A 24,833-nucleotide genomic window follows, 5' to 3' on the forward strand; every position below is an offset into this window, starting at 1 on the left:
TTGTATTACTTGTTATCTATATTTCGTCTACAGGATCAATGCATTAAATTGGAATGATATTACCTTCTCCATGTCTAGGATGATGATATATGCGAAAATGGTAGATCTATAACGACAACCCATCTCGTTGCAACAACGCCATCATCGCACCTACGACTTCTTCATGACCTGACATGTCGACCGCATGGGGAGACTCGATTTGTTCAGATAATTGAGCGTCAAGTAGACGCCTTAAGGGAAGTGACAAAACAAAATCAGCAAAAGGCAGACTGCTCAGACAGAGAATGGGTAAAATAAACTCACCTTAGCTGTGAACACAGCACTCCGATCCTTGTTACAGCTTTCAATTTCACAAACCCATCTTTACCTATCATTATACCTCCTGCCCAATGGTTGATGGTGATATTACCGCCAAACAGCAATAATCCGTATAGAGGGACCTTGAACGATCATATAACGCTCAAAAGTCAGCGAATCTAAAAGACGGGACAATCTTCCGAGCATGACAATCGCTCACCTCTGTAGCATCCCGTAGGAAGACTTTTGACGTTTCAGCTTTACCGAAATAAGCCAGATAACCAGATTTGAATCCCGATTCGTTAAACAAGACCGAAGTTGGGTGTATGAACACTCGGCCAGATTGATCAAACATCTTGACTTCTTTCGCTTCGTGCTATAATAAACACCCAATACGATTTAGCATTACCTTTCTACTGAATCATAGTAAAAATGACAATGTGGTAGCGGGACACTTACATCTTTCTGTATAGCACCTTGTTGGACTCTCTCAAATTGCGCTTTTGGCATGGCTATCCTTGCTATCCTAGGATATAATCCACCAACAATAACGCCTTTTACGAGATTGTCGAACTTTGAATTGACGCTAAATTTAGCTATTTCCTTGTTCGACGACGATATGAAGCCTATTGAAGATAGGGCAGATAAGAAGTCGTTTCGGAGGGAAGTGATATCTCGCAAGGTCGTAGGACTGATGAAGTTCTGTTTATCAGGAATCGATCGTCAGCCTTTGTTGTGAAGGTTTAGAAGTAAGATGAGACGCCGACATACCTGCTCGCAGAACTGCCTGACTGCACCGTGACTTCCACCTTTCTCCCTGATAGCCATACAAGCATCATAAGCCCTTACATCGGTGAGCAAATCTGATCTGGCCCATGAGAACGATTCTCTGGCCTTCTTGCTCTCGTCACGCTTCTCCATTGGTGAGGTGAAGAGGGGTTTGGATGAAAGCAGAGCAGCAATAGTGAGAACTAACGCGAGCCAATCGAGAAATGAGTGAGATCCCTTGGCATAGACTATATTTCGGGTGCTTACTCGGATCCAGACATTTAAATATAGTTCCCAGCACTAACATCTTGGCAAGACGAAGATCGACGGGTATCATACTCATCTACATCATATGGATCAGCTTGCTAGCTCCTGCATGGGCTGTTTCCTTAGTGAATGGGAGGACAATACCCACATGACGTCCAAGGGCGGTCAACCGACTCTTGTGATCTTCACTTTCGACCGCTCCCAGATCCTGCAGCGTCTGCCAAGCAGCGTTGATAGCATCCATTTTTGGCGGATCGATAGCTTTGCTGTATTTCCCCATCGCAAATCAGCTCATATAGCTATATCAAAGAATCATGATTGACCAACCTTAAGAACTCCTTGACATCGGTATCTTCATTCATGGCTTTCACCTGTAAGAACAGAGCTTCCAACGGCGTCCTAAGAATCTCAGGTATAGGGAATCGAGGCATGCTGTTATTCTCCGTTCTTCTCGTGTAAAGCTTATAACACTGTATATCGCAACGTGATTTAGTTTAGAACGCTTCGAATGACATGAGCCGACTCACCTGTCCAGGCTGCGTACGACCTGCTCTACCTCTTCTTTGTCTTCCTGATGCCCTACTAGTCCAGCATTCCACCAATTTCTGCATCCCATTCTCCGCATCATATTGAGTCTCTTTGACTCTTCCTCCATCGACCACGTAAATCACATCAGGAATCGTAACGGAAGTTTCGGCTACGTTGGTGGCTACGACGATCTTTCTCTTCGGTGCAGTAGGTAAGAAGACTTTCCTCTGTTCAGCTGAAGAGAGATTCGCATGAAGAGGCATAATCTCAACTAGACCGAGGGCGGTGTTCTGCAACTCGTTCATACACTGGCGAATCTCCATTACACCAGGCATAAACACCAGTATAGCCCCAGCGGTAGATTCGGCATTGTCCACTATATGTTTGACTATAGCACCGACAAGTCCGTAATCTATCCTATCTGAGCCTGCAAGGATTTCTAGAGCTCGTTGAGAATCGAGATCGAGTTTGAGTTTGGCAAATTCGGCTCGGATAGCCGCTTTCTGTTCTTCGGTCTGACGAGGACCGAATCGGGAAGGTTGAGGCTTGTATTTAATTTCGGATATAACATCTTCAAGATAACTACAGTCGCTGGATCAGCACTAGACAGCTGAATAATATGAAAGGACAGACTCACTGATCAGTAACCGGATGCGTGAATCCGGGTATGGTGAGACTTGGACATCCGCCAAAGTAGTCTGGACTAAATCAGAAATGGTCCTTCCAAGGTATCGGAGGCATGACTCACTTATGAATATTTGTTCTGAAATTGGTAATTAACATCAGCTAAGTACAAAGAACTCCATACCCCAGCTGACTAACCATTAATTGTGGCGGACATCAAAATGACCTTGATCGTCTTATTCCTCTCCAGTAAATCCCTCAACAAACAGATCAGTAGATCAGTATCTACACCTCTTTCATGTGCCTCATCTACCACCACATGGCTGACCCCTAACAAGTCAGGATCTCCACTGCCTAATCTCCTCAAGACAACACCAGTAGTGCAGAACAGCACTTTGGTATCCGCCGAGGACTTCCGCTCCCCACGGATGGCATATCCGACCGTCTCAGGCAACTTGTCTACGTCTTCCAGTCGTTCTTGCGCTACACGGCCTGCTACACCCATCGCAGCCACTCGTCGAGGTTGCGTGACGATGATACTGGTTGCTGCGCCTCGACCAGCGTTGATCTCATGGTCTAAAATGAACTGTGGAAGCTGGGTACTATAGAATAGATAACATCAGCGATGCGAATTCGTACTTTTGATACATCCAGTACACGTGCCTCTTACCACAACCAGTCTATCATCAAATTGTCAGCGACATCCTTCTTGCTGAATGACATGGATCACTCACTTCTCCGACAACGACTAATACCCTATTCGATTCAAGGGCATTGGTAATACTATCCCTTTCCTTCCATGCAGGCAGCTTCATTCTATCCGCTAACATAGGTGCATAAGACGGATTATCCATCATCCCCTTCTGTTTCTTCCTAACAGCCTCTTCCTCTTCTGCAGTCGGAATTTTCCGCTTGTAGGACTCTTTATTCTGTTTCTGTTTCCTCTTGACAGGAGTGTCGGATTTGGTGGGAATGACATCTTCGACTTTCGGTACCAGGTATTTGGTTACTTCTCCTACGTCTGGTGGTGTTTCCAGAACAGACGATAAAGTGCTTTCGAGGTGTTCTACCATAATCAGAATTGCACCTCCTGAACCAGCTTCCAACACAGAAGTCAGATCATGTCTTTCTGGATCGCGAAATGCTCGGAGGAGCTGAGCATGAAGGTGTAATCGGATATATGCCGGTGTAGTATCCGAGGAGATGAAGAAGGATGTCGGATGATTGGGATATTGCGATGAGGGATAAGGCGAATGTTGATCAAAGAGTATATGCAATTGAATCGAATCTGCTGTATTTTCTGATTCGATACCAATGATTGATTCTGTGGGTGATACTTGCTGATAGCGTTCTCCTAAAACAGCTTCCAAAGTCATGATCTCCTCTTCCCGCGTGATCTTCCTCTCCTCCTCTGCAGACTCATCTCCTGACCACCCAGTTCCATACTCCTCCACGCCCCATCCATGCTCATCCGTCTCCCATCCACATAAGCGTCGACCTAGCAAATCCAGGACAACTGATTCTCTCTGTTCCTCAGCTAAGATGGTCTCTACAGCTTTTCTAGGGAATCCAGCTTGCTTTACTAGCTTATCTACCAGCCATCCTTTCACTAACGCAGTCTTGCCTCCGGAGGTAGCTGAAGCTCCGGTGATAAAATCTGCAGAAGAGCTAGATGGACGATATCTAGGTGGTAAGTCGTCTTCAGGCAGATGTAGCAATAACCATTCTATAGCTGCTTCTAAAGGTGATAGAATACTAAGAGAAAGTACCAAAGGGTCTTTGGTCGACGAAGATGAAGAGTGAAGACGAGCGTTGGCGGCTGATAAGGCGGATAGAGCGGAATTTATGTGGGTTGATCGGAATCCAAGATTCGTGAGTTGGGCTTGAAGGAATGGCAGGTCAAGAGCCGGTGTGGACATGCCAGACGGAGCAGTCGAAGCGGTGGTAGTGGCATCACGACTCGCTTCAAGCACTGCTGATGGGAATTGTTGCATCATCTGGTATAGTATATTAGCTAGGCATGAACTCAGATAATTTGACAACTAACCTTCCGTACAGTCGCTTCTACCGTTTCCCTCAGGCTAGACGCCATCTTCACTTCTGGTGCTCTGTCCCACGCAGTCCCACCGCCACCTTGATTAGCCTCCCTGGCCACCGGTGTACCTCTTCCACTTGGTCCCGCACTCCTACAATCCACCTCTGCTTCTCTAGCTGCCTCCTTATCCTTTTTCTTATTCTGACGATCTTCAACCTCTTTCTTAGCGGCGAATGGATCAGGGTCGTATTCCCAGGATCGATGAGGGGGAGCAGCGGCTTTTTCAGCAGTAAGGGTAGACCAGTAAGGTCGTATAGAAGGGGGAAGGGTCATAGCCATAGGCAAGTGAGAGCAAAACTGTGCAACAGAAACAGGGAATGTGAGCCATGAGCTGAATGATAAGTCTGACCGATACTTACTCGGAATAGAGCGTACGTAGCTGCATAGTGTCTAGCCATGGCCGATGAGTCTATTTCTAGCGGAGTATGAGATTGCATCCTGACCTCATCCAGATTATATATATTCTTGCTAACCCTTTTCTTCAGTATCACAAAACCAGTGAATGTTTGAGGATCGGTCCCTCGATTGGGTCGCTGGTGATATGATTCGAATTGTCAGGGATACCTCGGAGAGCATTTCACGAGCAGACTCACAGACTCAACCACCGGTCTCTCCCATCCCATCTTCTGACACTTCTCATTCAGAATTGTCAGAGGTGACTTGTATCCTGCAGGGAAGAGCGGTGGTGGTCTAGCTGGACCTTCATCTTTCTTCGGCTCATCCTTTCCTTTCTCCTTAGTCGGCTTGGTCGAATTATCTGCATTTCCGGATCGTACGACGTTTGCCGGACGTTTCTTCGGAGCCATGACCTATTTAAAGCGGGCCAGATTGATAGAGAGTATACAATGCGATGATATAGTAAACTTGCGAAAAGAGTTGTTATTTGGGTCCTGGAGGACATGAACGTCCTCCACCTGGATCGCCAGGTCGAAAAACAAAACCAGCCAGGTGGCACAGAATCGCTGTGGCGAAACGTCCCAATTGCATTCGCTACGATCTGCGGAATTCGACTTATCGTTGCCTTTCAGGTCATGAGGGAATAGCAATGGCAATCAAGCAAAGAAGTTGGAGAGGCTGAGTAAATTTTGAATCGTTCTCTCATCAATGTCGGAGAAAGAGGTAGAAGCCAGACTGTATTTGGGCCTGTTCGTGAGAGCTTAAATCAGCTCTGCGCTCACAACATCCACCTTGCCCCACTTACAGACTTTGACTCTTCGAAAGATTAGAGCTCCCCAAATCCATTCGTCAGGCTCAGAACCATAAAATAATCTACCCTTTATCAGAAACTACACCATCTCCGAGATCCTTTTGCATAGCACTCCTTTAGCCAAAAGGCAAGAACCTAATACTCTTAATGACGAGGCGTACCCTTCAGTCTATAAAAGATCGGCTTGAAAAGCCTCGATTCACCCTATCCCATAGGCCTATAAACCACCGTGTCGTGAATATTCCATAACGATATTATTGATCTTGGAAAAGCATGTACAACAACTCACGGAGCCATGGAGAAGAGTATACAGCCGATTATCAACCAAAGGTAATTTCATACAACCCGCCAGATGGTCGAAATCGATCGTGTAAGTTTCTCGCTTGTATCTTGTGTGTACTGTAGCGTATCGCTGAGACTCGTCATTTTGGGTCTGTTTGATACCTGAAAGGGGCTACATATGGGGTACACATGAGGAGTTCCGTCAGTGCGCAACGAACCACTTTTTATCTTCCTCCTGCTCAAGCCCAAAGGCAGAGTTCGAGCCTCATGGGGTTGATTGATCAATTCGTCAACGCGGGTGTACCTCCAATACAGAGCCACACCGAAATTGGACAGTCTGAATACTCATAGGATCTATCGTAATTCCCACATCAGCCTCCCCATCAAAGAAGGTATACCGGACAAGATGTTTCGGTAGAGCGATCCAATCGGAAAGGAATGAACAGCGAGGAATACAACACCTTCCAAAATCGGTGTAAAGACTTCTTGCATCATACGGCCATGTGCCCGAGGATGATCCCTTCATGGACTCGCGAGGCAATCAAGAACAAGTATGCAACGGCAATGGATCAAGTGGACGAGTACGACATTGAAGCCACTGACGAGTTAGTCAAGCAGGCCAAAGATGAGATCAACACTTTACTAGCTGAATATATGAGAAATAATGGTGAGGTGATCACCGCTCGTACTTACGCTATTCAAGCAGGTCAAGCTTGGTATCCAAGTATTGGACGTGAAGATCAGATGATTTCGACTGATGAAGAACTATGGCAATACGCTGATACCGCAAGAGAACCTTCCTTTCAATAAGGTAATCAGGTTTGTTTCAGAGTGACTTACTTGATTGACAGATAGAATCACTTCCATCATCTCATGCATATCGTGTCCAGTAGTATTGTATGGTGCTAAAAGTTTGCTACAACAAGCCATTCACCAAAACTTACAATAGATCTTTTTCCTTTGTAGCCATGTAGGTCATTGCAGGGGACCATCGAAGAGCCTTCTAGTGCTATGGCAAAATCACTTCCTTTATAGTCTACGCTTCTGAGCGCTTCTTGACTCCAGCGAAGGTTGTCGCAACAGGACGATAAAATTCCCAACATGGTATCTCACATTCAAGCCCATTTATTGCACAGTAGTCTTTTACTGCACTGGCCCCCAAAGTCAAATGGATTCTGAGCCCCTAAGCGATTGAACAGATATGAGCACTCAAATATCTGACATGCAAGCCAGAGTCGCGAACACTCTAAGGAAGTATGGCAATTCCAGTTCCAACAAGACAACAGTCCCAAGTTCCTTTCAACATCTATCCGACGGCAGGTCGATGTCTGATTTCGAAGATTTATCAGAAACGATCACACTAGGTCAAGCCTTTTCATACGAATTTGAAACTATGGTCGAAAGCTGTCAAACCCTTGTAAGATATTTAGCGTAGCGAAGAATGGGATAAACCTTCCCATCAATTGATCAGGGATTAAATCTTTAACGGTATCTCAAAATCGGTACAAGCACAATCAAAGTCTGATACGAGTACTATTGATATTGATAATGATATTAGTAACATCACCAACTCGGTTGAATTCAAGAGGGAATACGCAAAAGTAATACTCCAAAGTGATTTACCTCGGAACAGAGATAGTTTGCTAATTGCCAAAAACCATTATGATCAAACTTATTTCTTTTACCCCAAACCACAACTTTCACGGTGGCCATCGCGCAATCCCTCGCGGCGTATGGTGGTAATCAAACTCCGTGTGAGGACTATCTGGTTAGTGGGTTAACGAAAGAAAAGGATGAATTTAGGGAGTTAATTGGTTTAAAGGATGATTTCGGAATATTCGATAATCGTACTCAAACTCAAGACATGGACAAACTTCAATAATGATTATGGAAGACTTCCAGAGTGGTTGGGCATACTGAACAGACGGCAAATATTTGCCAAGGCTGTGAAGTCTTGTATAGCTGCTCAACAAGCCAATAATAGTGTTCAGCAGTAAAGGCTTGCAATAGTTAGTTCACTGTACCACATTTTCAACAATCGCGGTCGTTCGTTGTTTGTGTATGTTAACTACTATGCGCTAATTGCCATTCTATGCGATACAGTACACATGTGCAGGATCATTTGCATCTAGGTTATCTTCCTAATTTCGACAAATGTTTATTCGACATGTACAATAATCTAACTTAATCCCAATATCACAAGAGACAAGCTTCAAGTTGATTCTTCTCCAGATCTAACCCACACACCGTGTTACCCCTCATATGGTCTTCATGACTATACTTTGTACAGATGTCATCACTCCACTCAACTATTCTTACTGATCCTGAATATACGTGTTCTCATCCAATTTCATTCTTTTCGCACTTTCATCATCCAATCCCATTACACCCTCAATATCAACACCTGATTTCCTTTTCTCCGCTTTTACCGATGTCGTTTGAGGTGTCTCCAGTTCAGCCAACGTTCCTGGAACAGGTAACACCGCCGACAGGGCAGCCAGAGCAGGATCGATCGGTATATCATCGTTGTTATCGTTATCTTGATGTAATTCAGGTAACCTGTCCAATGTTATACTTTCCAATCCTTCTTCACCTCCTTGTCCTGAAATTACATTTGGATCATGACCAAGTGATTGTAAATGAGAATGGTCCAGACGGAATTCTCCATTGGAATCTTCTTGTAAATCAGGTAACGAATTCAGAGCTACCACAATAGGTAAATCGACTAAATCATGTTCTCCTCCTTCAATATGTTGATGATCATGTTGGTGTTGTTCGGTGTTGGTGTCGGCATGGCAGGAGTCTTCATTGGTCAATCCAGCTGCCAAAGCTTCTCTAGCAGCTTTCTCTCTCCTTTCCTTCGTAGCTTTACCAGGTCCTCGACGTCGTACGTTCCCATCCCATGAACAATGCTCGTTTCGTTTCGTACAATTATCGCATCGAGGTTGAACTCCATTACATCTGTTATTACAGATATCAGCTTCTGTCCCATTGGATATTGGACTCTGACTTGATCTATTCACTCACTTCAGTTTCCTTCTTCGACAGAAATGACAAGCCAAGGTCAATTTCTTGCCCTTCTTTACTGATCCGCCGCCTCCATTCGTGTTGTTATCATCATTCTGATCACCATTCCCATTGTTTCCATTGCCATCTCCTCCTGATCCTGATCCTGAACCGTCCTGACCACCTGATCCTGATTCTTCACCGGTTCCACCATTTGACCAGTCTTCTCCACCACCACCACCATCACCTCCTGCCATCCCGTTAGCCAAGGTTGACGGTCCTCCTGCACCACCACCATTGGTCGAAGCCATGTACATCGCTGGTCCGGGAAGGGAAAACGATCCATTCATGTTGGTGAACATCCTCGCTCCGTATTCTAACAAAGGGGAATTACCACCGACACTTGACGAACCTGAGGAGGTAGGTGATATATTTTGTGGTTGAGATGTGGATGGTACAGTCAAATGATGGGTATCAGGTTCGATTTTTACTGTCAAGAATGGCGTTGACCTGTTTGTGTTTGCGTTATTGGGACACTGAGAGTACTGAGTAGCAGCGGTCGGGGTGACAGGCAAAGAAGAAGACGATGTTGAAGGTCTGGAGGGCGATCGTACAGAAGTTCGATCGAGGGAGGTATGCGCGTTGTACGATGATTCTTCACCTTCATCGGTGACGTTCCATGAGAATGAAGGTGTGACTTGTGGTTGAGCGACCTGCTGTTGGAAGTGGGACGGAGCCAGCGGAATATTACCGGTGTTGACAGGGCCATTCGTCGAGCCATTCATGCCCGCGTTCTGAATCCATTGTTTATTCCTGTTATCGTTCTGACTGACCGGAGGTGGGGCAGAGACAGAACTCGAGGATATGAGCTGCGGCGTGTTGAAGCTGGACACAGCACCAGGGAGTTGAGAATAGGGAGTGTTTCGCCAAGGCGGCCCAGAGTTGGACTGGACGGATGGAGCGATATTGACGGGGAGATGTGACGCATTGAATGACGCAACATTGATCGGATTGTTAGATGAATGAGCTGAGGGAGAGTATTCCGACGGACGTCGTGGCTGTGACTGTGGCTGTTGAGGCAAGGGAGCTTGCTGCTGTGCGGGATACTGTGCTGGCACATTTGTATAAGACTGGGATGGATTCTGTGCGATGGGATATACCTGGGGGGTTTGAGGTTTATTGACGAGTTGTGGAGGTTGAGCTGGTTGCTGTTGTGCTTGAAATGGCTGAGTATACTGATTGCTAACGAAATCTTTGTGGAAGACCGTATCATTCGCCTGCTGCGTCATCTGAGATCTGACATGTTGCAGATAGTCGCTTGATGTCGTGATGTTCTGATGAGATGGTTGGGGGGATGCGGCGGTAGCATTCCTAGCGCGCTGCTCAGCCGCAAATTTCTGATCGAGGAGTTGTTGGAATCTTGATGGTTTCTGAGCAACATTCTGAGCTTGAGCTGCGTATGGAGTTGGATAAGCTTGTTTGGTGGGCGGAGCAGGATTTAGCGCAGGTGGTTGTCGTACTGTAGCTATATACACGGATATACAGGGATCAGATGGGTATGGTTTGATTAGTACCGACGCGTGAAAAGGCGCACTCACCAGAGTCTGGATAGCTCATCATGTTCTTCTGCATATTCAGATGCATGTTGGCCATCATCGTATGAGGTTGATTTGAAGACATGGGCGAGACAGCGGCAGCGCTCATGCCTGGTCTTGAGTTGTAGGTGTTATACGAATAATCGTTATTGTTGTAGAATTGATCACAAGCTGCTGAGCTAGGTGCTGGTGACACAGATTGTTTGCTTCGCACCAGTCTGTCCAGGTAGGTCTCGGGGTAGTTTGGAGGGCAGTTGAGCGAGGTGACGGGTATGTTGGTAGGATCAAAGAAGGATGAGGGAGGTTGATGTATCTGATATGACATCTGATGTTGGAAATGAGGATGTCAACATTAAGGACGTATGGTGCAGTACGGTGATGGGAAAGAGTCATGGAAACGGGATCAAAATGGATATGATTGGTCAAGAAGGATATCCTATTTACGTTACTCACTTTCGGATGACAATATACCAGATCTGTTTTTCGAAAATTGCAGGGATTTGCACCTGCACCGCCTCCGCCTTCTGAATGTCGTTATTACCCTACCAACCCTGCTACCCTACTAAACTAATAATGATGATACTCTGTATAAATAGATGTCCAGCAAACAAGGTGACGATGATGATGGTGGTGAGCGTAGGTCGTGTTGGTTGATAGGTGCTCTTTTCAAACTGAACACCGGGAGCGCTCGTCCAATGACACACTGAGCTGATTTGATGTCTGATCCTGGTTTGGCTAAGGTTTGGTTGATATTCGCGTCTTTTTCCGTCAATCCTTCTGCTATTCCTTTCCAACTCTACTGCGTTCGTGGGTCACTAACAAGAATGCAGGTCATCCACTTTCGCAGCCCGATGGGATCGAGTGATGCTCCTGTGTAAACCTTTCCTTGGTGCGATATCTAATTATTCGTCTTTGGACTTGAGTACTCCGTTTAGATGCTTTTGGTATCGAACTCGATTTTGATTTTGTCGATGAGATTTGTGTCCAGCGACTGGAAGGGGCGACGTAAACCGATGGAGATGTGTTTTCTGTTATTCTTGCTGGCGTGGTGGTCAACGTTCAGATAATCTATGATATGATGGTTACTGGAAATGATGGAGAGGGACAAACAAAGATGTTGTAAATCGATCTACACGAACATAGTAGCATCCAATGCAGTACCAAATATAGACAAGATGTGTTTCATTTTTTCACGTATACATACATATGTAACGTATGAAACCTCACATGTTCATCCGCATCGGAACATTCTTCCAACACATCTGCCCTGATTCATATGACTGTACGAGTGAAATGTGCACATTTTTCCATCACCCTCATTCTTTAAGCTACAAATACCACAAATAGCTTAGCGAAAAATGTCGATAAGGAGGAGTGGTGGGCTAGTAGAATCGGAGCTCGGCAGGTGAAAGAAAGAGATCTGAGTTGATCTTCCATGACTCCGGTATATCCGGAACGAGCTAAACTGGGGAAATCATGTTACAATACCGGAGAAGCGTCAAGCTTGATGTGCTTATGGTAGAGTAGCTATTCCAAGCTTGTCAGTTTGAGTACGAAATAGCCAAGGTAGGAGAAGTCTGCTTGCATTGGCTCACTTCTCATGACATTGAACTGACAGCTGTTGACATGACAGTCTGTTCATTGCTGCAGAGGTAAGTGATCTTAGTGCGGATGTATGACGATGATAACCGGGTGGCAAATGAGTGGGGTCCCAAGCTTGGACCAAGATCATCCAAGCCCCAGATAACGACATCCATCTACCACACTATCCTTCTGTTTCTCACTCTCTGTCAAGCATCTACTGTACATACACTACGGCATGACAATGACTCAATGCTGAGAGAGAGTACAAGATGAAGTCGTTGTTCAGTAATTTAACGAAACGTACCAATTCCCAGTCCAACACACCTACCGACGATCAGTCTCAATCTCACATTTCATCGACGGGCGCACCACTCCTCCCACCCATCTCAACCGGAGTATTATTTTTACCTACCTCCTCGACTCCTTCTGTACCTATCCCTACATCCACATCCGAGAGATGGGTCAGGCCCACTCTACCCAGCTATGCCGTATCTAGAGCAGTAGACGCCAATGCGGATCTACCAGAATATCAAGATGCTGTTGCGGTCGGTCCTTCATCGAACAATGACGATGGTATTTTGAATCGTGCAGCCGCAGAATACTTTGGTACCTCATCTAACAGCCATACCGACGAGCCCTCTCGACTTACGTCAGCCTCGCCAACAGAAGAATTCGCGTTAGACATCTCGGAGGATAATGGACCATCGTTGGAGGTCGAAGAAGATGATGATGATCCACTTATACCTCGACGTAGGATTTTAGATTCCCACGAACACGGTCAATCATATAGGAGAAATACATTCAGTGTCTTTGAGGCATCACATCAACGACCGACCGTCTCATCCAACCTCAGTACCTCATTAGATAATCGTAATGGATTTGTCGATTTGCCCATCCCTACATCTGAACCTCCAATCTATTCACCTTCCCTAGGTCGCGATGAACTACGATTGATCTCTACTGTACACTTATCAGCTGATCATCCAGCTTCGGCATATTTCAATGCTATCGCTCAATCTCCTCCTCCTCCTGCCGGGCCTTCGTCCTCTTCCAATGTAGCTGGTGGAGACTCGGATATAAGTACAGGTGGAAAGAAGTTGAAATTGACGTTGACGAGAGGAGGAAGAAGGATGAATGCCAATGGGACTGGGCCGCTGTATATCAAATTAGGCAGAGAAGATTGGGTGGAAGGGAGGATCGAGGTTGGAAAAGTGGATAGAGCCGTTGGTTTGGAAGTTGCTGTGAGTCAATTCACCCACCGGTGATAGAAGAAACGCGAATTCTGATCATGTTTTGATAAAAACATTAGATCATAGGAATGATAAATGTCTCATACTACGTCAGAGGTCAATATACCGTCTTGGATACGTTACCAATGGCGAGAAATAAAATACAACTATTTCCGAAGACTTCATCCTCGGACGAGACTTCTGCCAATCGACAAGTCCAACCTCCTACGACTTCTTCGAATGATAACCAATCGAATCCAGATACTCCAGGATTAGATGATCCACCGGAACCCTCGACATCATCTTCAACGACGAACCTCCTTACCCCATCTACCAAACCACTATTTACCAAAGATGGTTTACCGATGATACCGCCCAATACGTCATTTCGGTTCTCGCTTCAAATGCCCACTTGTCATTACAAAGATACCAACTCGGAACTACCATCGTCCTGCGATCTGCAGCAAGTGGGTATGCAGGCCAACGTCGAATATGTCTTAAGGGTCAAATTGATCAGGAAAGGGTTACGGTTCAACGAGACGTGAGTTCGCTCATCTCACAGACATTCCGCGTAAATGTCACAGAACTGATTCGGTGCATCTAGTATAACCGTACCTATCATATATGATCCCCGAGCGTACATAACTCCTCGTCGAATTCGAGCGCTCACCTCTGATGATCCTCTGAATCCCGGATGGCATACAGTCGGATTGAACGGTGGTAAACCCAAGATCAAAACTAGTTTAATTATTCCAGCGGGAGCTGAGGGACCAGGTATAGAAGTCAATTTGTTGATACCTTCACCACCTATCTTATTTCTACCTTCATCCGGTCAACTTCCCTCATTCCCCTTTCATCTTCATTTCCACTCCACCTTGCCTCATGTACTGTCGACCTTTTCCAATCCCCGGGAAAGCAAGTTTGTCATTAGGTTAACCAGAGTAACGATCTTTAGGATCGGCATTGAAAGGGAGATTAGAAGGATTGAGATACCCACCAGGGCCGAGGTATGGCAAGAAGGAGGAGAGAGGATCATGCTGGGTGTAGAAGGGATGATGAATGATGAAAACAACAGGAGAAGGGGATCGACCGCATCGACCGTAGATCGAAGAGATTCGATAAGTAATGATACCGCTCACGGGCTAAGCTCAAGTGTGCCTACTTCAAGTAACATGGTCGAAGGTGGACCTCTAAGAAGGTTCAGCTCTGCTGGATCGACAACTACGACTGATCATGTGAATACCAATACGAGGAGGAAGTCTCTTTTGGGAGATAGGAGGGGATCACTCAGTGGATTGATGAAAAGAAGAGGATCGAATTCGAGTCAAACTCCTACCGGAACGTTGTCATCATCACCAATCACGTCGAATCTTCCACCTACAATAGATGAAGACCAGATTCACCATCCACAGAATGACAATGGTGATAGTTCAATCGGGATGGTACCTGTCGATATGACATCTACGGAAGTCCATCTAAAAGGCTTAATATCACTCAGACCCTTTTCCATTTCCAGTGCCTCAAGCGATGATAGGAGAGGAACAGAGTTGTTAAGGAAATTAATGGTTCAATCGTTTATCGTACCGGAGATGACATTGACGTACGTGTTGGAAATTGGGATTGAACCTAGAAGAGGATCGGTGAAAGAGAATTTCGGACATGTCTGGGGTGGTGGTGTCATTGAGGTTGTTTGGGGTAGGTAAATGACAGATATCTCATATTTCCATACACTCGTAATGTGTTTTTCCTTGGTTGTATCTTCTATTTAGCTCTTTTTTCGTATCATCTCGTTGTACATATTCTTGATTTTTATTTTGTCTGTCTAGTTGTACGGCTTGATAATCCCATAAGAATTGTATGCGGTATCCTGTTGCGATAGAATCGTTAATCGTTATGCATCGACTAGGTGTTATTGGTTGATTGGTCAAAGGTCACACGCTGAAGCGTGTCGATCGGTGATACGCTTAAGACCGACATGAGGTTGATCGTCAACTCGCTGCCACACTGATGCATCCAGGTTAATCCCCCTTGTACCATTACCGGCGTTTTGCGATTCTCCTTCATACAGATTTCATTTCAGGTTTTAGTGGGATGCTTGGGCTGCTTGTGTCAGTACTGCAGTAGCTTGCAGGTCGTAGTGCTGTCGTTGCTATCCTGTCCAGTTGGAGATTTTATCGATAACAATCAAAATCACCTTGCTTGTCTTTCCCCTCATCCCTCAAACCATCAAAATCATCAAAAATGGCTTCTTCAACTGGTGAGTGAGGTCTCATACCTGTAGCAGAGCGAGCGAGCGAGCGAGCGAGCCAGTGAGTTAGGGATGGTATAGAAACAGAATTAGGAGGATGTTCAAAGGGATAGTACCGGACCAATAAGGACGACAGCCACGACGACAAAACAACATTCTGAACTTAGCATATCACGGACAGTTGGCAATGGAGGGTATCAGAGTGCCTAGGAGATTACATACCGTATCGCTGGGAAGGTGTTGTAGGAAATGGAGGAACATCAAGCACCAAGGAGAAACATATGAGAAGATTCGTGAAGGAGGAATGTACATCAAACATCAATCATCGATGTCACCAAACAATCACCATCAACTCATATCTCAACGCACATACGACAACACCTCAGACATAGAATAATTGGGACAGCTAAGGACTCAACTAGATCGCATCAACTTGGTCGCTCGTTCGCTCGTTCGCTCGCTCACTGAAACCTACCCAAGTCGTCAGGATATGTTCACTAATCCTCTATATACATTTAGGCCTCGCTCATGATCGTCGAAAGTCCCGAAAGGCTCATTTCGCCGCTCCTTCCGGTCTTAAGAGAAAGATCATGTCTTCTCCTCTTTCAAAGGAATTGAGAAAGCAACACACTGTGAGTTTAGGTTTTAGGTGACATCCATATGGTAGATGTCATGGTCATGAGAAGTCAATAGCAAAGGAGGGTTTTACGAAATGGTACACCTCTCGTGGTCATATCGGTCATATCGGACGATTGTCATGGGCATAGGAGACGCTGGATGGAGACGGTGTTAGCGGAGGTAGTGGTCCGGTCAAATGATCATATTTGCTGATAGCATCTCTTACAATCGCTAGGCCCGATCAATCCCTATCAGAAAGGATGACGAAGTCTTGATCGTTAGAGGTAAATACAAGGGCCGAGAGGGTAAAGTAACTCAAGTGAGTAGGAAAATCCTTCTTCCCTCTTTATCCATTAGACATCATTTTGTCCCAGATCCATGTCATACACCGATATATCGTTTCTTTTGACACACACATCGAACACTCGCTTACCCCTCGTGTTCTTATAGGTCTACAGAAAGAAATGGGTCATTCACGTCGACCGAGTCCACATTGAAAAATCCAACGCCGCTACCGTCCCAGTTGGTATCCACCCTTCCAACGTAGTCATCACCTCCCTCAAACTTGATTCCGACCGAAAAGCCATCCTCGAGAGAAAAGGTACTAAATCCTCTTCTTCCGAAGATGTTGAGATGAAGGAATAAACGATTTATCTATCTTCTTCATGATAGTTGGGTATGGGGGTTAGGGTAAACAGGTCTTGTATCACTGGTTACTGGACTTGGGAGATGTATTTTGCCATTCTCACGATCACTTCAAAAAGGATTAATCATAGCATGAAGCATGATCGAGGTATTATCGATTTTAGAGGCTTTTAGAGAGGTTTAAAGGGACTGACTCGATCTTGCTTTTACTGATTGTCTGTCTGCGTTGTGATCCCTTCTGACCCTCTGGTCGCTCTCATCCTCGCATCTCGGATGGCCGTAACAGTTATGTTCACCAAGAAGGCCTTGTCTCCTGCTCACCGACCGAAATCTACACGGTCTCGGTGATTGTCGGCAGAGCAGCATACAAAAACGTGAAATCCTCAATTCTGGAGCATCTCATGTCACAATTCGCTCTTGTGCCTCATCAGTATACGAATGACTTTTGATGATTGTTTTGGCTTAGAAGAGCTCTTTGACTACTAGGCAGACAGGCATGACAAGTGAGAGACTGCACATTACGAAATGACAATAGGAGCAATATACGTATACTGTAGCTATAACAATTTGAACGGGTTGAAGCCCCGTTATAACATACATACAACATACATCATGCACACAGACGGAGAAGCAGATTCTCGTTTGCTGGGATGACGCTTTACTTGCATAGCTGGTATGATATATGTATAAGTACAATTAATGTATGAGATGAATGAGTCATGTCGCTATCGAAATTAGTTCCCGACGAGATCACTTGGACCCGACATGTCACAGACCACATCATCGTTGGCTCCTTCGAGAACAAGTTTAGCTTTGTCATCTGAAATCTTGTCATATCTTACATATGTCTCATTGTCAAGTCTACCCCTCTCAGCTCAGCGCATATCTAAACACCAACTATTTGACCATACCTACCCGATTTTCGTCCACAGAATTTGAAAAAACCCATTCGCGATGTCAGGGGACAACACCCCCATACCACCCTCACAACCCCATCGTACCTCCCCCAACCAACCTTCCAACGATATCGAATCATCACCAATCTATCAAGCATTATCAGCTCGTCTAGCCAGGACTGAGAATGCTTTATCGACCTTATCCACCCAGGTATCTCAACTGACATCAATTGTAAGATCATTACCACAATCTCAATCACAGATTACCACATCTCCCATTAGATCAAAAACGGCTACGACGACCAATAATACTTCAAGTGTATTCGCACCTTTTGATTCTGAATTACCATTACCGAAACCAAATGCCTTACCTAAATCACCTTTTGTACCATCTACCACACCCCAACCTCAATCTCAAGGAGCTATAGCTTCAACAGGTTCGCAGGTGGAGATCGCAGCTTTGACTCAGCAGATATCAGCATTATCAACTTCCGTAGCCCAGCTACAGAGATTACAACAACAGAATCAATCACACTCTCAACTTACTCGACAATCTTCTTCTTCCAACCAGACTCCCACGCTGGGTACGTTGGGGGATGGTAGACATCCCGGACCGTTAGCTTTGGGCATACCTCAAAGACCATTACATCATGGTGTAGAAAGTCTCATACATTCCAATGGACCTATGACCACACCCAACTCCCTTGCTGGAGGGGCAAACAATCGACCAGGGATGAATAGGTCCTTCTCAAGTGGGATTATAGGTCAACCACCCGGGGGTTCTGCTGGATTGACTAGCGGACAAATTACACCTTCTAGTGAATATCCTTCGAATAGATTGGGTCATCCACATCATCCTCATACGCCCAGTGGATTGAGAGATAGAGAGAGGGAGTGGCCTAATTCCACTGGCGGTACAGGTGCAGGTACAGGTACAGCCAGTCCTGGACCAGGTGGATCGACTGGAACTGGTCCACTAACTCCAGGTGGGAGTGGTGTGGCTGCTCCTGGAGCTGGAATAGTCATTACGAAATGGGAACATCTTAACTTGAAAGTCGATTTACTCAGATCACTATCAAAGTACGGGTGAGTGATCTTCATCTTATTTCTTACCTCTTTTACTGCAGTATAATCTTCTTGGTCATACAACAAACTGAGGATGGGCTGTAATAGAATCGGTCCACCAAACAAGATTCAAACGAGAGTACTACCATTCATGATCAAAGGAAGTGACATTATAGCTCAAGCTCCTCCTACCACAGAGAGAATCATATCTTAGTGAGTCACTACATTGCATCTCATGTCTTATATCCTTACTTCGAAGATTGCTTGTACTGATAAACCCTCAAATACGAACAGTGTCATTCCCGCTTTACATCTCGTGCAAAACTTGCCACCTCCCCCAGCCAGTTACGTCGGACCGTCAGTGATCATCATTACCACGACCGTTGATCAGGCAATGCAATGTCACAAATGTACGTTATCGCCTGTCTTCAGTACTTCTTTACGTAGACTTATCATTGATGACCTCTTGTTAAGTGGTCCGAGGAGTTGGAGGTCCATTAGGGATCAGATCGGCCGTGGCTGCCGGAGCAGCAAGCTCATCAGGTTTACCCAACGAGATTGCTGCGATGCAACGAGACGCTATTCACATTTTGATTGGTACGCCTGCGAAAGTGGCCGAGGTGATGACCAGCAGGGGCGGACTGGGCGGTGGAGAATGTAGATTGTTGATTGTGAGTTGCGCCCAACTTTCTGTATGCCTTTTGGGTGTGCAACGATTATTGACATTTTTTTTCCCCTTGTTACAATAGCTGGACGAAGTGGATCAACTGATCGTAAGTTTCCTGAATCATCATACTTTGATCATGCTAATCTGCCTATCGCTATCGCTATCGCAATAGGCTCGAAACCTATACGACAACGTTCTGAACATTGCCAAGCTCCTTCCTGCACCTCGACGAGGTGGACCCGGTGGACTGAGTATGACTGGCCCATTGACGACGCCCGGAGCTCCAATCGCACCTTTCTCACCTGGTTTGACGAGCCCTTACGACGCAGGAAGAGATTCGCCTTTCAACCCTGCTAGCAAGACGCCTTTCCCAACTCAAGGAAGTCGGTTTGGCACCCCCGCTGGAAATGGTACAGCTGCCGTCGGTGGACCTACTAGTACGGCTGCTGCTACGAATGGACCCGGTGGTGCGAATGGAATAGAAAGGCAGACTTGTTTATTGTGAGTTGGTCCTTCCACTCAGCTGCATCTCTACAGTATCTGGTAGATGCTAGGAAGCTGATATGTGATATCGACACTCAGCTCGAATACCATTCCAACGGACGTGATCAACTTCTCCCAGTCACTTTCCGTTCGAGATCCAGTTCGAGTCCTGGTCCGAAGAGAGGGAGGCACCAATTCCCAAGAATCTGTATCTTCCGTCACACCAGGGATCAACCTCAAACATACCTATGTGTACTTGACTATCACCGGATCGGCCCAACAGGGATCGAACAATCAGAATAAACAGAATAACGAGATCGGTCCAGGAACGATAGGATCGGGACGCACGAACGGTGGACAAGGTAATGAGGAGCAGAATAGAGCTAAGGAATACAAATTGGATATGTTAACGAAGATGTTGGAGGATTATCCTTTGTGGCAAGCTATCATACATGTTGGGACGTACAGTATGTTGCAAGCTGTTGTGGTTAGGTTACAAAGTAGGAAATGGGAGACTTTGTACCTTGTAAGTGAAATGGGATTGTCACATATAACAAGATAATTTGATCTAACCTCATTTTGTTTGTGTTTATAGACACCGGATATGCCACCTACACAGAAAAAAGCTATTCTCCAACAATGGCGTCTATCCCTATCAGGTAACGGGCCTAGATTCCTGGTCGTGTTCGATGTGAACATCAAACCACCCGAAGTACCTTGGTCACCCCTGGTAATCAACTTTGATTTACCCCGATCCGTCGAAGGTTACGCACATAGAGCTGCTGCTGCTGTACCTCCCTCAAATCGTCAAGGAGGGGCACAAGGCCAACAGGTGAATGGTGTTATCGTCAGTTTCGTACAAGCTGCTGGCGGTGATGTGGAGATGCTTAGAAGCACGGAATGTGCTTATAGATTTAAGGTGGGTCATACATCACAGTACTGCTTGAACTGAAGCTGACTGATGTGTCCGTTGTCGTGCTATAGTCCGCTGAGATACCTGCTGTGTTCCACGATCTGTTCAACCATTGATCACTATACAATGTGCCCGATACAGAGATCGTTGATACCTTGTAATAGGATATGATTGAATAAGGAAGTAAATGAGCATACATCATACCCAAATAACAATCTTTGCTTTTTATCTTCTTTTTATTTTCGGAACAATATGTAGCAAATTTAACTTACATTAAAGATAGAACAGGACTATATATCGATATTTTACCTGTCGAGGTAGATATCCAGTACGTATATATACATGCATAGGATGTGTAGCTTTGTATGACCAAATGGTCAATGGACATGATGTGGATATAAGATTGTTGATCAAATGATGAGATGATAAGCACGCGTCTCTTTTGACTTTGCGTAACTTAAACGAAGGTCGAGGTCATAGCGTCGCGTTGATTCGTGAGTGGTGAGTTGTGAATTGTGATTTGAAGCTGAAGCTGAAGTTACAGTATTCATCCATATATCATAACGAACTATAACGAATAACATACAAGCAAAAGCAATGTCAGTATACACAGGAGAGTGTGAGTGATATGTGACTGTCTGATTATACCATATGCGTATATACTGTACCCTATGCCATACTGATTGTATCAATTCATATCTATGATTTTTACAGCCCGAGGTGAACTCCTCGCATGGTTAAACGAACTACTAGAACCAGTTCCAATCACAAAAGTAGAACAATGTGGTACTGGATCTGTTTATTGTCAGATTATAGATTCGATTTACGGTAAGTATAACTAACTATACAACAAATCAACTTGTGATAAATGTATACCTCTCACTGACAATGTTGTGTCCCGTATATTGTAGGCGACTTACCGATGACCAAAGTGAAATTCAACGCAAAGATGGAATATGAATACTTAGATAATTTCAAGATCTTACAGAAAGCTTTTAACGTTCACAGGATCGAAAAGGTAAGTCGGGTTATGGGCTATTGTCATCTTTCCGGATGCTGCTCTCATTGGTATCTGGTATGATTGGTATGGTATGTCAAACTGATTCACTTGATTGATGTCCGATAGCCTATACCTGTTCAAAGACTTATCAAGTGAGTGCATCGCACAATCTTTTGGATGATTCAGCTGATTCGATTGACTCCAGATGCAAGATGCAAGATAATCTCGAGTTCTTACAGTGGATGAAGAAATACTGGGATGCCAATAGTGGTGGGATGGCATATGACGCAGAAGGACGAGCGTAAGTCAATTGCACTCGCCGATATAATAACTCCGCCCAGCTTAAGCTGAACGTCCTGTAATTATGCGTTGTTTAGCGGCGGTATGATCCCCACTGCCCCTCCTCCAACTTCACGCACAGCCTCTTCTTCCGCCCGAGCAGCATACTCACGTCCTGGGGCTGGAATAGGCGGTGTGGGTGCCAGTCGACAGGTGTCTTCCGCCTCGGCGGCTCAGGTAGCTCAGATGCAAGCTCGTGTAGCGGAGATTGAAGCTCATAGTGAGAGTTTGTTGAAGGAGAGGGATTTCTACTTTGATAGTGAGTTGAAATGCATGTTTGCCAAGCGTGCGAAATGGGGGCAGTGGAAGTGGAAGAAATTATAGACGAAGCAAGGAAAGGAAAGCGGTAGTCAAGTTATAAGTGAAAACATTCATTTCGATGAGCTACGCAGATGATAGAAGGAAAGATGAATAAGTGATCATTCATCGCTAATGTTCCACCCTATCATCGCCAGAACTCCGAAATATCGAACTTATAGTACAAGAACGTATGGCTATCGAAGGAGTGACGCAAGAAGAGTCAGACGTGATGGCTAAAATCCAAGAGATATTATATGCTACAATTGAAGGATTCGAGGTGGGTTATATCTCTCCTCTCGACCCTTAATCACCCTTTCATTGGATTGTATCTTACTAAAATTGTGTGTCGTTGGTATATTGTAGGTTCCGGAAGGTGAAGAACAGCCGTTACATGCAGAGGAAGAAGAGACATTTTAATCAATTTGGTATAATTGATATCTCTTGGGTTGTAGTGTGGTCGGGTAGATAGACTCCTCTTTGTTCTTGCTGGATTCTATCTTCAGAACCAGAGGTTATGTAGAGGGAAAGTTTATGATTTTTTAGTGCTTATAGAGCCGATTCATACATACACATGCATTCGTGATATCTTTAATTACATCCATAAACTACAAAGTGATCTTGGACATTGTCAGTTTATCACCTTTGATTCCCCAAGCTATCACATAATGTTCTAAAACCAATTTAAGTTCTTCGATCTCATCGAGTATTTCAAGTTTTGATATACTAGCGATACAAGATATTTCGATAGGAATTAGCTTCGGACCAAATTTCGATCGTGATCACAACTTTTTGTTGAATATTTGATCCACACTTACCGCGACAATTCCTCCGAGTCGATGACTTGGCCTCTAACTTGCCATAAAGTCTTCACACCGCTGTTTTCAAACATCCCTTTCCCCAAAGATGGATCTAGAAATCTTTGAGCTTGAGATCGAGGGGTTGGGAAGGGTTCGGATCCTGGTATAGATAAATTTCGTGACTGACAGACAAGCATCGTATACTACATAAGCTTGATAGCAGATCTCTTAAGTCATTGTAGTTTAGGTATAAAATGTGAATGGTTTTGCTCACAGCCAAGTTCCTCTTCATGACTTTCCCAAAACTATCATCCAACCCGCTCATCTCATATATCACACCTATACAATCTACAAACCTACTTCCAAACCACGAAATGATATCCTGACTATCTTCAGGAGGCATATAAGGGAATAAACATTCCGCCAAAAACAACGTCGGTAATTTGGGATCTAACAACGGTAATAAATGTTCGTCTAATAGTTGATGTATACTTTTGGTTGGGGTGGGACGTAGGTCTAGAGGAAGGAGAGTATAATTAGGTGAGTCGAGACGTGTACCACCCTGTGAGATCTTGTATTCAGGTGATAAGTAAGAATAAAGTTTTTTGGAACGGGATATACGATGTGCTTTGGGGGATGTCAAGTGAGGGAAGTCAATTTCGATGTATTTGGATATATTCGGTGTATCATTTCGAGACTGATCAGTCTCACATACAGTCAATCTTTACTCTTGTTCATTGTCTGTTGATATGAAAGGACTGGTCTGAACTCACCAACAACCTCCAAAACCTTGTATCGCTCCCTGCACCCAGCGATACAATCTGTTTACCTACCTGTCCACCATCACTGTCTAAGAACCGGTTGACCAGCGTATCAATACCGATCGTGCGGTGATGTGTACCTATGTTGATCAAAGGTGGTTTACGAATCGATGAAGATGAGATGCCAGAGGAGAAAGATGGTTTGTATAATATAGCAGAGAATGGGTCGGTCAGGTAGCCTAGGGATATTGCTGAGCTGTGTGGAGATACCAAAGGGTTGTTATCATCACAATTATTGGGTCACCGAAACTACAGCTCAATGTTGTTGATGGTGCACTCACGCCCTTGACGATGAGGCATCATCATCTGTCTGTCTGATAGCGTCGTCTGGATGGATCATTCCACTTCCGCTCCCATTTCCGTTTCCATTCCTACTTGGTAGACTAGGTGGCAGCATCTTGTCCACTGCTAAATGTGATGCTGAATACCATCATGCATACCAGGGAAAGCTGGTCAACAAGGGTTCTAGAATGTCGACTATGGACATCCTCCACTGTGATCATCCAGCGATCATACCACGTGGGAATTGTCCTTTAATTTGCACTTTTACTACGTCAGC

At 44.9% G+C, this 24,833-nt stretch overlaps 8 protein-coding genes across 8 annotated transcripts; 5 read left to right on the plus strand and 3 right to left on the minus strand.

Annotated features, from left to right (window-relative positions):
- Positions 1-106: 106 nt before the first annotated feature.
- On the minus strand, positions 107-5,385 carry I203_108501 (uncharacterized protein; the record flags this gene model as incomplete). The annotated part of the gene is made up of 17 exons (XM_065518413.1): positions 107-230; positions 304-440; positions 518-673; positions 757-999; positions 1,069-1,268; positions 1,333-1,408; positions 1,481-1,598; positions 1,660-1,802; positions 1,860-2,442; positions 2,498-2,558; positions 2,609-2,623; positions 2,683-3,086; positions 3,148-3,164; positions 3,219-4,481; positions 4,532-4,876; positions 4,939-5,112; positions 5,173-5,385. The coding sequence occupies 17 exons, from the start codon at positions 5,383-5,385 to the stop codon at positions 107-109; spliced, it is 4,272 nt and encodes a 1,423-aa protein (XP_065372778.1).
- A 1,184-nt stretch (positions 5,386-6,569) lies between these two features.
- I203_108502 (uncharacterized protein) lies at positions 6,570-6,878 on the plus strand (the record flags this gene model as incomplete). Its single annotated transcript, XM_019148673.1, has 1 exon — positions 6,570-6,878. One exon carries the CDS (start codon positions 6,570-6,572, stop codon positions 6,876-6,878), a length of 309 nt encoding a protein of 102 aa, XP_019002256.1.
- A 1,505-nt stretch (positions 6,879-8,383) lies between these two features.
- Positions 8,384-10,994, minus strand: I203_108503 (uncharacterized protein; the record flags this gene model as incomplete). The annotated part of the gene is made up of 3 exons (XM_019148674.1): positions 8,384-9,029; positions 9,096-10,599; positions 10,673-10,994. 3 exons carry the CDS (start codon positions 10,992-10,994, stop codon positions 8,384-8,386), a joined length of 2,472 nt encoding a protein of 823 aa, XP_019002257.1.
- A 1,528-nt stretch (positions 10,995-12,522) lies between these two features.
- Positions 12,523-15,185, plus strand: I203_108504 (uncharacterized protein; the record flags this gene model as incomplete). Its single annotated transcript, XM_019148675.1, has 3 exons — positions 12,523-13,494; positions 13,563-14,023; positions 14,087-15,185. The coding sequence occupies 3 exons, from the start codon at positions 12,523-12,525 to the stop codon at positions 15,183-15,185; spliced, it is 2,532 nt and encodes an 843-aa protein (XP_019002258.1).
- A 1,135-nt stretch (positions 15,186-16,320) lies between these two features.
- Positions 16,321-16,993, plus strand: I203_108505 (60S ribosomal protein uL24; the record flags this gene model as incomplete). The annotated part of the gene is made up of 3 exons (XM_019148676.1): positions 16,321-16,362; positions 16,584-16,667; positions 16,799-16,993. The coding sequence occupies 3 exons, from the start codon at positions 16,321-16,323 to the stop codon at positions 16,991-16,993; spliced, it is 321 nt and encodes a 106-aa protein (XP_019002259.1).
- Positions 16,994-17,947: 954 nt separating this feature from the next.
- I203_108506 (uncharacterized protein) lies at positions 17,948-21,133 on the plus strand (the record flags this gene model as incomplete). The annotated part of the gene is made up of 9 exons (XM_019148677.1): positions 17,948-18,975; positions 19,063-19,167; positions 19,249-19,364; positions 19,429-19,625; positions 19,704-19,727; positions 19,794-20,122; positions 20,204-20,630; positions 20,700-21,023; positions 21,089-21,133. The coding sequence occupies 9 exons, from the start codon at positions 17,948-17,950 to the stop codon at positions 21,131-21,133; spliced, it is 2,595 nt and encodes an 864-aa protein (XP_019002260.1).
- A 481-nt stretch (positions 21,134-21,614) lies between these two features.
- On the plus strand, positions 21,615-23,073 carry I203_108507 (uncharacterized protein; the record flags this gene model as incomplete). Its single annotated transcript, XM_019148678.1, has 8 exons — positions 21,615-21,636; positions 21,732-21,845; positions 21,929-22,035; positions 22,144-22,169; positions 22,223-22,318; positions 22,395-22,615; positions 22,812-22,933; positions 23,020-23,073. 8 exons carry the CDS (start codon positions 21,615-21,617, stop codon positions 23,071-23,073), a joined length of 762 nt encoding a protein of 253 aa, XP_019002261.1.
- A 188-nt stretch (positions 23,074-23,261) lies between these two features.
- On the minus strand, positions 23,262-24,671 carry I203_108508 (uncharacterized protein; the record flags this gene model as incomplete). The annotated part of the gene is made up of 5 exons (XM_019148679.1): positions 23,262-23,379; positions 23,472-23,635; positions 23,728-24,150; positions 24,227-24,470; positions 24,556-24,671. 5 exons carry the CDS (start codon positions 24,669-24,671, stop codon positions 23,262-23,264), a joined length of 1,065 nt encoding a protein of 354 aa, XP_019002262.1.
- Positions 24,672-24,833: the final 162 nt, after the last annotated feature.

Source organism: Kwoniella mangroviensis, chromosome 3 (assembly GCF_000507465.2).
Source record: "Kwoniella mangroviensis CBS 8507 chromosome 3, whole genome shotgun sequence".
NCBI lineage: Eukaryota > Fungi > Basidiomycota > Tremellomycetes > Tremellales > Cryptococcaceae > Kwoniella > Kwoniella mangrovensis.